At 40.2% G+C, this 12,467-nt stretch overlaps 1 protein-coding gene across 2 annotated transcripts in view; it reads left to right on the top strand.

Annotated features, from left to right (window-relative positions):
* Positions 1-84: 84 nt before the first annotated feature.
* Positions 85-12,467, top strand: part of EFEMP1 (EGF-like fibulin extracellular matrix protein 1) — a 51,128-nt gene continuing 38,745 nt past the window's right edge. Inside the window, exons 1-5 of one of the 2 annotated variants that reach the window (XM_015856797.2) lie at positions 85-179; positions 457-518; positions 607-694; positions 3,655-3,703; positions 3,875-4,135. In XM_015856797.2, the coding sequence (XP_015712283.1) occupies positions 611-694; positions 3,655-3,703; positions 3,875-4,135 (394 nt within the window). In that variant the 5' untranslated portion in view covers positions 85-179; positions 457-518; positions 607-610. The remainder of the gene's footprint in view (positions 180-456; positions 519-606; positions 695-3,654; positions 3,704-3,874; positions 4,136-12,467) is intronic. The other variant, XM_015856798.3, reaches the window with a different exon arrangement.

The raw sequence follows: 12,467 nt of genomic DNA on the forward strand, positions 1-12,467 counted from the left end.
CCGCTGAGGGTTCGGTAGGGGGCGTCCGGGGGCCCCGGTAGGAGCCGGGACCGTTTCTATTTAGCTGAAGGTCCGGGGGGGCGGTGGGTGCCGGTACCGCAGCGGAGCCAGCGGACGGACGGGGCCGAGCCACCGCGGTAGCTGTGCCAACGGGAGCAGCCACCCCGGCCCCGCCGCAGGTAAGAGCCGGATGGCGGGGGGATGGATGCGCCCCGCTGCCCCTTGGGGCAGGGCGGACACAGCTCGGCAGGTGCCCGGCGCGGCGGTGACCGTCGGTGCCGACCCGGGGTCCCCTCCGACCGTCGGCGGCTCCCTGGAGAAATCGCTTTAGCAGCCGAGATACGGGCTGGCGAGGGTGCCGAGCTGCGTGCTCATCGCCCGGCGTGCCATTAAGCGCTGTGTCGTTTTAAAGGCGGTTTGTTATTAATTGTAATTATCGCTGTGACTGTTTTTCAGCTGGATCAGGTTCCCCTCAGCTGCCGCTCGGGAAGGGGCTGCGTGCTGGCCGCGGTGTCCAGGTAGGACACGCGGCGCGCTGGACACTGAGTTTTCTAGCAAAGGAACGCTAAAAATACCGCTGGTTTATTTGTTTTTCTTGCCTTCCAGGTTCATGATGTTGACAGCTATGTTCTTGGCTGCTCTCATTCTTATTACAGTACATTCACAGGAAACTGAGGAAACCATAACGTACACGGTAAGGTTTAATAGAGCGGGAGATGATTGCTGCTTTGCAGGGATTCTTTTCTAAATGACCCTTAAGAAAAGCCAAATTTCTTGCCAACGCGTTGCATGTAATGCAAAGTTGTTTGAGTTTGAGTGCTAGCCTAAAATAAGCTGTTCCTATGCCGAAGGGGTAGTTGAAATGCTGAAGTTTGCAAGGCTGAGCAAAATGGGCTGCAGCTCCCTGTTCTGAAAAGTTTATCTGTGTGCTGTGCCTGATGAACTGAGAGGAACTATGAGGCTTAGCTTTTGTATCCGCCTTCCTCGAGAAACGGTCCCTGGGACCCTCATTTGAAGTACTTGGAACTTGATGGATAATTAGGTCAAACATTCTTCTGTGTTTTCCTTTAGATGTTTCAAACTGCTTATAACAACATGCAAGTACTTAAAAAAAATGCACTGCTCTTAATGAAGCATTTAGCTCCTGGGGTGGTTGCATGAATGTTAGCTGCCGAGCTGCTTCAGACCAGTGATTTATTTATTTTTTCTTCCCACCTTGATCAGTGTCTACAGGAAAACTGAAAGCAGATTCTCCTTACAGCCAGGTGACAGCATAAGCAGTTTAAAGTCCTCTTTGGAAATTCATGGTTCTAAACTTGCTGTGCTCGCTCCTTGGCTTGAATAGTGCATGTCATAGGAGGAGTGGCAATTACATCGGCTTGGGCTGGTTAAAAAAAAAACCCGCATTTTTACATCTGATTACAGCTGTAATCCTTGCAACTTGCTTCATATGGGTGGACCTCGGAATATGTATACAGACATCAGCGCAATGCCACACAAGCAGAAAAATCTGCACACATACAGAAAGCTACAGAACCACAGCCAAAGGCTGAGATTGTGTTTTCTGCAAGTAATCCTACTGAAGTCAGTGGGATGGCTCAGGCAAGTAAAGGTTGCAGAGCTGGACCCTTGCTATAGAAGATGGGGCTCCAGGAAGCCTCCAGTGAATATCAGGAAGTCAGTCATGAAATACTTGTTACTCTGGGCTGTAGAAGCAATAGGTGGTTGGGAGGACTTCTGTTTAGAGGCTTCTGGGGTCTTTTTAAGTCCCCCTAAGTGGAAACAGATGAATTAAGTACATTTTGAACATTTACACTAATAGAAGGATCCTACCCCCTTCTTTTTTACCATTTGTTACACATTAAAAATAAAAAATAGCATTTTTGTGGTAAGTGTAAATGGTTCTTTTTGTACCAGTAGATTTCTAGCATGCCTGTGTGACTTGGATTCTGGTATTATGTTTTCAAAGAGGTCATAGCATTCAGGTGCCTCAGTGATCATTAGGCTTTTAATCATATAAAATTATTTAACAATGAAAATTTACTGTTGAAAGTTTTACCCTTAGGATGCTACTGTTTCTCATACGTACATTATATTCATTTAGGACCAAATCCCCTTCTATTGTGAAACTCCTTTCGGCTGCAGTAGTAGTTGGACTTGGCTCCTTCCTATTAAATAGACTGCACTCCTGTTGTGCATCAACAGGAACTGGATGATTCAGTAGATACATGAATTAGCTGTTTTCCTTTGGGTTTGGGTTTTCATAGCTACAGTAACTTTGGTGTTGTCAACTCAGTATGTAGTCATTCCTTTAGAGATAGAGAATTGTAATACGCAATTTACTGTCTGCTTACCCCTTCCTAATATTGTAGGCTTTTTCTTCCAAGTTGCTGCCAGATCTGGCAGATGGCTAGCGTCACCTGTGAATGAAGAACATATTTTCAGTCCTGTTGCTGAGTCAGTGTCTATAACAAGTTTCTCAAAATAGCTTGAGGATAGTACATGGAACCAGTGAATCTCAGCACCAGAAGTTTAAATTTGTCACCTACACGGTTCTCTATGGCAGAGGAGTTGCAGTAACACTTAGCTTGCTGGACTCTGGCTAGTTACATTAATTGACTCAGTTCTTTTTTTCTACAAGACCATTAAAATAACACACTAAGCAGTGCAGGGTGCATATGCACCTGCATAGTGCAGAGCAGTTGATTCATTGATGTTTTAAATGTCTGCAGTAGCCGGCAACATTGTGATGCTTAACTAAGTAATTTCTAGAAATGTAATTGGTGATTAAAATTTACTGCATTCTAGACACTTCAGTGCTTTTGGGCAGAGGGTTAACCAAGGTATTTTCTTAAACTGCAAGGCAGAATATTTAAAATTCTTCCTGATGTTACCAGTCTGCATTGATATGAATAGTTGCTGAGTTCAGTCTTGTTTGAATTCTGTCAAGCTTTATTTATATAAGTAGTCCTGGTGCTATAAACTCTAACCGGTTATCGTACGTCTCACAATATAAATTGTTCTTCCTAGACTGCAGTTCCTGGAGTCACATGGTTAAAGTGCATGTGAATGAATTTCCAGCTGTCATGGGATCTTTCCCTGTGCTAATGGGAGAAAAGATGATATACAGGGGTACTGAGGTCCATTAATCCCTCTGGCATAATTATGCCTGGAATAAAAGATGTTCACTTCTTGGAAGGCAATGCACGAGATCAAAGAAGAAAAACTTACTTTTTCTTTTTTGAGAAGATTTTTTCCATCCTGGTCAGCTGGGTCAGTTGTTTCTATTGAACAAATATCTATTCTGATATATTGTTTTAAAGCAGATGCTTTAAAGCAGATGCTTTAAAACAAAATAGCAAGAAGACAAGAAGAAAGTGATGTTTCCCCAATTCTCATTAAAGCCTTGTCTACTCTGCAAACAATATGGGGACCTTCCTAAGATAAATCCTCTATCTGTACATGCTTTTTCTTGTGCCTGCCTAGTAGTTCTCTACTAATAGCCATTTTTCTAGCTTTCCAAGGTATAGAAACATTGCATTTTTCCCAGTGTAGAGCTTGGAGTTCATTGAAATGTGCTTATTTTTCCAAAATAAAGAATCCTGTATAGCACAATATTTTTTACCAACTTTTTCTTTCTTCTTTTATCTGTAGCAATGCACAGATGGCTATGAATGGGATCCTGTTAGGCAACGGTGCAAAGGTACAGTAAATCATTTCCCAAGAAAAACTTGCTGTTGGAATTATTTCAGTATTGCCACATTCCTGTTTCAAACAAGGAGCGTGCTTGCATGCCTCTTTGTGTTGTTTTATTAATGGCTGTTGCAGAGGATTCTACTGTTAAAAGCATGATTTGTGTTGTTGCTAACCACAGATATTGATGAATGTGAAATAGTCCCAGATGCATGTAAAGGTGGGATGAAATGTGTTAACCACTATGGAGGATACCTCTGTCTACCTAGAACAGCCCAAATTATTGTAAATGAGAGAGAAGAAGCAGCAGCTGAATCCACTAGTGGTCGAAACAACGTCATTCGCCGGACTCCAGCTGATCCTCACCGTGCCCCTCCAAACCCAACTCATCAAATTCAGTGTGCATCTGGGTATGAGCAAAGTGAGCACAATGTGTGCCAAGGTAAGCAAGCTGCTGTGTGTTTTACTTTCAGTATCATTGGATTGCATGTGATAACAAATCTAAGCCTGGAAAACAACTGCTTAGATCTTTGAATTTATTAGGAATGTATCTGTACACCATTAAATTGGATGCATACACACCTCCTTAAGGAGGTGACAGGTAACACAGCAGAGCATACTTAAGAGAAACTTGATCACAGCCCGAACCTCTGATTAACCATCTGAGGCAAGTGATGAGTCAGCAGTGGGAGCACAGGTGAAGGTAATTCAGCTGTGCTCCTGGAAGGGGTGGAGCTTGGCACCACCTCTCCTAGATTTCATTTAAGGGCTGACCACCACTTAGGTAGCATCTCTTTCTGGAGATTGCTCCTTTACAGAGTTCTTGTGATGAGCCTCAATGTTGGCAAGCATCCATCTTGACTGTGAGCCTCAGCACTGGTGAGTCTTTTCTCAGATACCCTCTGGCTATCTATAATTACAACTATACCTTTGTATTATCCCAAGTACAGTGTACTGCAGATGTCTTCTAAAGGTGTGCAAAGCTATGTTTCTGGGTTTTTTTTCAGTAAAGTGATGCTGAATGGAACAAAAAAAGAAGTGTGAGCCTTTGCTTAGATCAGATTGTAATGCAGAACAACACAGTGTTTTATGTCACTCATATATGTATGACATGCGTTCCTCAAGCTGTAGGAACCAAGCATCTGAACATCTTGTGCTTTTCTGGTCTCTGTGGAAGTAGTCCTACGCAGACCCAGCCAACTTATTTCTAGTCATAGCCTAGCTGCTCTCTGAAACTATGGCAATGAAGAGTTTTCATCTGGGTGTACATAACACTGTATGCTGTGCCAAGATTCTCAGAGTATTAGCAATGTTAATTGTATGCATTCAGGAACCAGACTCACAAGCACTACTGTAAACTAAGACAGTTTCATTTATTATTTCATATAAATAGTTTACTCTTATACTTGCTGAAGTAACAGATGTTTTGTCGACTGTTTTGTTTTCTTTCATAAAAATATATTCTACTCCTTGTTCATAAACTTGGCTTTTAAGCATGTTAGTGGGATACCCGTGCAAACAGAGGGCATATTGTGACCCTGTGGTTCATCCTTTCCATCTCTGTGGTCCTTAACAGTATAATCATATAAAATAGTACATAAGTGACTATAATCAGGCCATGCCGTATTATACAGTGGTAGTTCCGTTCTCTTTGGTATTTGCATGTATGGAACATTATTTATCACCAGTAAGTAAATTCCCTGTGCTTCTGAAGCATAGTAATCATCATGGAGTCTGGATAAGTTGTTTTCATGAGCAAAGCCTTGGAGTTACATTTCTACTTTGATGCTCAGCATTTCTGTCCATCTAATTCAAGAATATCAAGTGAAGAGCCTGCTAGAGGAGGGTCAGTACTATACTATCCCTTTAATCCCAAGTGCTAATTTGGGGCTACCAAGGAAAAGTTAATGCAAAGGATGTCAAGTTATTTTTTTCCCCAGCTTAACTTAGCATAACACTAGTAGAACCAAGGAGAGAATACTGAACTCCTGTGATTGATCCAGCACGAGTCACTACAGGTGATCCTGCGGTACTATGAAAACTCATTTTCACTGGTGAATTTTCAGATGATGCTGGAAAAACTGGAAGTGTGAACATCAGTCTTGCTGTAATGGCTTTAGGTGTACAAGTAAGTGATCAATATAGTAAAGCTTAATGGCAAATGGCACCAATGTGTTTGTATGTTCTGAGTAAAGCTTGTGTGACAGGGTTAACTTAGACACTGATAAGCTGCTGGGGTTTTTGTTTTGAGAAGTGATACATTATTATCTTTTCTCCATGCTTTAGTTTCCTGGAAGTTGAAACTAAATATTTATATTCCATTTACAAATCTGTGGTTAATTTATAATAACAACTAACTGTTGTTGTTAGAGTACCAGAACTTTTAACTAACAGACATACAAACTATGGTGAAATCTCGAGCTTTACTGAGTCAGAGTTTTGCTACTAATCTCCCTGTGCCAAAATTTCATTCTAAATGCAGAGAGTATGGAAATGTTGCTGCTTAAAAGCTGAAATATATTGCACTGAATGCATTCCAGCTGGAGAAAATGTAGTGGGTAGTGTGCTTGAAAGAAAGGATAAAAGACTTTAGGAGCACTTAAAGCATGCATTCAACTTCATGATCTTCACTACTGAAAATATCTTATAAAAAATAATCTTGATCAGCAATGGTCCCACTGTGGTTTTATTTAATTATGGTTAAAAGACTTTGCTATGATAACTGCTTGAGGCTCCTAGGGAGTGTAACTTATACCTATAGTCACACTTAAGCTTGTTTTATTGTTTAGTAAATCAAATATGAAGCCCAGCTCCTTCTAATTGTTTGCAGATGTATGACATTTTTTTCCTTCCAGTCCAGCAGCACTAAGTATTTTATAACCAGTGTGAAAGTGTGGAGACCTCTGTTTAAAACAATAACATGCTCTAAGGAGCTGTATTACTGACATCATACTAGAGTAGTAGGGGCCTCCTGTTACAATACGTTGTCCATTCCCTTTTTTAAGCATTGAATTGTGGAAGTACGATAGGCCAAACACATGTTGGTTTTTGTGTTTGGAATACACATGCAGGAATGACTTTATTCATGTTTGACTGAGTAGCTTCAGTAACGTACTGAGCTTCATCATCAGGCAAAGCAAGACACTGTATGGCCAGATCCCATTTCTGTTGGTAGGATAAACATTTTTGGAGGTGTGGGGCTCGCTGCACTTCTTAATCTAACATGGCTATGTGTCTGAGCTGCAAGAGTTTTAATATCTTCTTAACCTCTGACTTGAAGAAAACAAGTGGAAGTTGAAGTTTTTATCAGTGTTTAGTACTTTTTGTCTCTGCATGCTGATGCTTGTTAGAGGCCACACAGCATACTAATAGCACTGATGGCATATTGGCAGTGAAGCACATTGTGTTGCAGAAGACAGAGCCGCAGAAATAACTGTGATGTACGTATGCTGTATGTGAAGGTTGTTTTTATAACTTCTCTTGATCCAAACCATGTTCTTGTCTAACTGTGGTTGTCGGAAGCATAGGTAGCAAAATTCTGAGAAATTCTTAGCATGCTGTATCTGAATAGTAGGTGCCAGGAATCTCCGAAACCAGTGAGAAAGTGAGGGGAGTTTATTTTGGAGAAACATTTTTCCACGTGTACATAGAAAACATACAAAGTAATTATGATTTAATGCAAAACAAATTAAATGCAGAATATAAGGTAATGTTGATCCCACACTAGTTCTTAATAGCACTTGAAGTGCTGCTGAATTGGTCATCAGGTTGATCCCATGTGGCACCTACCAGCGTTTTTAGGAAACCATTCTCACTTGCCAATACGAGAGTATTGCTCACTCTTGGAGAAGCCGAAAACAGAATAAGAAATATATTTAAGTAAATTATTGATCTCACTAATACACAGGTACTTTTTTGCCTCCTTATAAACAAATACTTGAACTGAATTGTTGTTAGACTCTGTGATTTGAGTCTGCTCTTATTGAAATCAAAAGAAAATCACCCAATTAAGTCAATTTTGTCAAATCTAGCCTGCAAGAAGCCACGAGTTTTTCCTAGAATGTCATAACACTTACATGGAGGGGGTAGAGGGGAGAACAGGCTGGCGGGGGGGGGAAGGAAGACGCAAAGGTGCCAAGTAACTTGTGAATTTGAGCAGGGAAAGTTTTGGGCTGTTTGTATTGCATTCCTGTCATGCTGGCAATACAAGCTCTAAAGCAATCAATTTTTTAATTATTTTTTCTCTTCAGACCACCCTCATTAGTTTAGCTTCCTATATCTCTGCAGCCCTGTATTAAGTCTGCTTGCAAACCTTTGCGCTACTGTGACTATAGAGTGCATAGAAGGGAAGCTGTAATATGATGGTCAGTGCTTTTTACATGAAAAAATGGTGCATTTATTCCAGATAATTCTGCCCAAATTTGCTGTTTATTTCGCCCACCTTTAGTAGGGAGGAAAGAAGTTGACTTTTCTTTTTCCTGTTCTGTTTATTTTTTTTCCCTGTAAAATCATTTTAGGGATTCCTTCATAAGTAGGGTTCTGGGAGAGGGTTAGTTTGGTTTTCTGATAGTTTCCTATGTAACTTACATCCAGTTTTAGCTTTTATCTAGAGAAGTTGTGTAAGTTTAAAGTTAAATAACTCTAAATTTTGCATCTTTAGGTTTCCTCTCTTAGGGGGAAATAGCTCATGATGTTTTGTTTTCCATACTAAAATTACTTTCCATAAGACCTATACCTGAAAGAAGTATGCAGAGAGTATAAACTACAAATGGGATAAATACATGTGCATTGAGCCCAGCTCTTTTCAGAACTAGCCTCAGCTGGAGAGGCTTGCTGTGCCTCCATTCAGGCACTTTTTCTTGATATTTTGCCTTGGGTGTATAGTACACTTCTGAGACACACATCCTAATGAGCTTTCCCCTAACTGTTCTTCAAGCTGCCCTGCAGAGCAGTCTTGGAACATGAAATCCCAATCCTGTTCAGATGAAACTAAATCTGAAATGCGCTGCGTGAGTGTTGATAATACTTCACAGCCACTGATGAGTGTTCAGGCTCCAGGAGCAGAGGAAAGCAAAAGCTTAGAGACCTTGAAAAACAAATATGCTGGGATATGAGAATGCCTACAACAGCTTTTCAGTTGTTCCTGTTGTTCATAATTATTATGTAAGCTAGACATAACTAAAATTCACAACAAGAACATAGTTCTAACCATGTTTTAGGCTTGCCCCAGAAATGTTCTGGGGAACCTCTTGTAAAATGATGCCTGCAGTCAGAATTCAGAGCAGCAGCCCCAATGTTCTCCTTGCATTTAAGGAGTTCTTTTAAATTACTTTTGGGATGACTTTTAAAAGAGCCTGTGTTCAGTTCTGGAACTGTTACTCTAAAGAAATGATTAGTTGGAGGATGGGGCAAGGAAAAGAGCTGTGGTAGGAAAAAATAAAGTCTAGTTATTTATTTTAGGAAGACAATCCAAAGTAAGAGTACTCTAAGAATTGCCATTAGTTCATCAAAGTGCTTATGCAAGCAAAGTCCAGCCGTACATGTTTGCTGCACTTCAGCAAATGGAGAACACTCTGCCATCAGTAGCCAACCTAAGAGACCAACCTGGTTATAGATGCCATTTGAGTGCTAGTTCCTTGAAAAAGCCATAGGAATTTTACAGATCAAAGAGAATCCACAGAAAAATACAAACTGACACTTTCACAGCTCTTTGTACTGGGTGTTCATGGAAGCCGATTAATTTCTTGTATGTTTGGGTACATCACACAGAGATTGTTTTTCATCAACTCATCCCAAACCAATTATTCAAGCTGTTAAGCTGTGAAAATGTGGCAGAGTCCTTTCTGGAGCTTCTCCTCAATAGTCACGAGGGGCCAGAGAGGAGGTCACAAGAAACATGTTGTTTTGAGGGCCCGAGGGCCTGCTGTTGGGCATTTTCAAGATTTGGCCACTCTAAATCATCTTCCCATCTGTGCTATTTGCACAGCTGTGAGTGTCATGTCAAGACCTTGGATGGATATTCTCTGTTCTGTCTGACCATTTTACTGTGAACATCCATCACAAGCATAAATACTAGCAGCTGCTTCACTTCCTTTAGTTGCTTACTGCTTTTCCATTATTCTGACCCCTGCAGGAATATGCTGAGTCTGTTGCCATTAAGATTCATACCATATGCTAATCATGCCAAATGTCCTAGATTCACGCAGGCTTCCAAAAGTTGTATTTACCTTAGCTTCTTGAATTGGGATTATGCAAGCAATTGCTAGACTTCAGGTTCAAGTTAAGTAAACTGGCTAGCAGTTCTCATGATTTCTAGTTCAAGAAATGGAGGACTGTAGAGTAGTCATGCTGACAGTCATACTTTTGGGTTTAATTTGTTGATTGTTGGCTTAGCAGCTCTGAGGAGGCTAATGCTTTGATAGACAAAACACAGCAAATGTATTCAGAAGGCATAGAGGAAGTCCAGCCCTTCAGCCATCTGTCCTCCTTCACACTGTCAAGCTGCAAGCTGGAGATCTTTTACATAACTGTATGGCAAACTATTAATCACAGCCTGAACCTCTGATTAACCATCTGAGGCAAGTGATGGGTGAGCTGTGGGAGCACAGGTGAAAGTAATTCAGCTGTGCTCCTGGAAAGGCTGTAGCTTGACTCCACCTCTCCTAGATCCCACTTAAGGGCTGACCACCACTCAGCATCATCTCTTTATGGAGATCGCTCCTGTGTGGAGTTTTTGTGTCAAGCCTCAACACTAGCAAGCATCCATCTTGACTGTGAGTCTTTTCTTATATACCCTCAGGCTATCCATTCACTTTGTAATTATACAAATGTATATTTGTAATTACAACTATACAGTAACACAGTCAGAAATAACATTGGATAGCAAAGGGGAAGAGTGTGCTCATGTATGATTCCACTTGGGCATCTCAGTATATCTGGCACCTTGTTAAAAGCCACGGAGTATATTGATATCTTTTGTAAGGAATTTGCTGCATCTGTAGTGAAAACTTGGTTGAAAGCATCCTAGGAGTCGATAAAATCTACAAGGGAAGATAACTATCGTCTTTTGCATTTGATGGCATTAATTAGCATGAAAATGATTAGTGAGAGTGTGGGCTAGGTTTGGGTCCTCATTTCAAATCTTGCTGTTAAGGATTTGTGGCCTGCAGAGTTGCAGTAGTACAAAGTTTCCACAGCAGTGTGAGGCCATCCCAGCAGCTGATTGTGGTACCTTTTGTGGCTAAAGTTAAAGTAATATCAGTGTCACTGTGCACAGGTTCTTTCTGCCTTACTTTAACGAAAGAGTTACTGCGTTGTTCTCTGTTTCTGTTTGCAGTCATCTGTCTGCAGTAATCCCAAACTACTGCATTAAAATTCTTTAGCTTGCTGTTTGCTTAAGGTAATTTTCTGTTCACCAACATTTTCTCCTGTTTTTACACACGATTCCTGCTTTGTATTTCTTAGGCAAGAGCATTTCCATGTTGAAGTACGCTGTGTTTTCATATTTGAAATTTGGGTTACACCCAGTCACTCTTTCTAACCCTAGAACATCCCTAAAAGGTAGCAGTGTTTCTGATGGATACTTCTTAAAGGTCCAGGACATTTATAGATGTTTCTTGCATATCTCCAATGTGCAAGATTGCAGAATTTAGTAAACTAATGCAAGAGCAGAGGATCAGAACTGCTATTTTTTGGTTTTTTATTCTCTTTTCAAGTTATTTTCTTCATTTCTCTTTGATAATGATATCTGAGGATGGTACCTATTACTTGCACTTGATGTTCTATATGTGCCAAAATATTCCTAAAGGAGGAACAAAGCTACCTACCGATGCAGAAACAGTCTGATTGCTCACTATGCCTTGTAGTGACACCTACGTTACTTTGCATGTCCTTTACTAAGAATAAAATAAAAAATAGTCTGCTGTAGTGTAGTCAAGTGAACAAATCTCAGCTGCTGTTCTTGAAGAATATTTACCCTCATTTTCCTCTTTGTGAGGCTTTTGGAACTTTGCCTGCCAAAGTTCAAATGCTTCTATCTGTAGGACCCAAAGATTCGAACTTGGCCACTAAGATCTCTTTTCCCTGTGAATGACAAGAATATATGGAATAAATTATCAACCTGAGTGTTGTTTGTGAATAAAAACCTTGACATATCAAAGATAGCAAATTGAAGACGAAAACAGGTAACTAAGCTTTTTCTTAGTACCCAAAAAGCATTAATTTTAGATAAAAAGCTATTTGCCATTATGCACTATGGTGGAAAAAAGTGAAAACATGCTAAATGCACAAGAATCCTGTTTGCAACTTCTTTCATTTACATTTTAACTTTACTGAAAATACAAGAGGGATTTACAAATCACAGAGTTATGAAATCGTTCAACATGCATGCAGATATCATGAAATACCTTTTATGCTTATTCACATTTTTGTGTTTTATTTGCTGCACTGAAAATCACATTAATGTTTGAAGTTGTACATATAGCAGAGAAGTGACTAATTTCTGTTTTGTGTAATTACATGGAGAAGCCTGCAGTTTTGAAGCTGAAAAAGGTACTAAGAAAACATTTGTTAGACATGCTTTTGGAAATTACATTGCTCAGAAAAGGTTCCTGGAGCACTGGCATGAATTAGAGCTTTTCTGGCATTATATATACCCTAATTTCTTAACTAAGCGTTTTTAGAACTAGATTTTCAGTAGACCTTTACCTGTTTGTGACTATCTTAAAGAGTAACTTCACCTAGGTGAAAATTGCTGTAGCCATAGCTATTTAGCT

This window comes from Coturnix japonica, chromosome 3 (assembly GCF_054131305.1).
Source record: "Coturnix japonica strain WE chromosome 3, WE-NBRP24, whole genome shotgun sequence".
Lineage (NCBI taxonomy): Eukaryota > Metazoa > Chordata > Aves > Galliformes > Phasianidae > Coturnix > Coturnix japonica.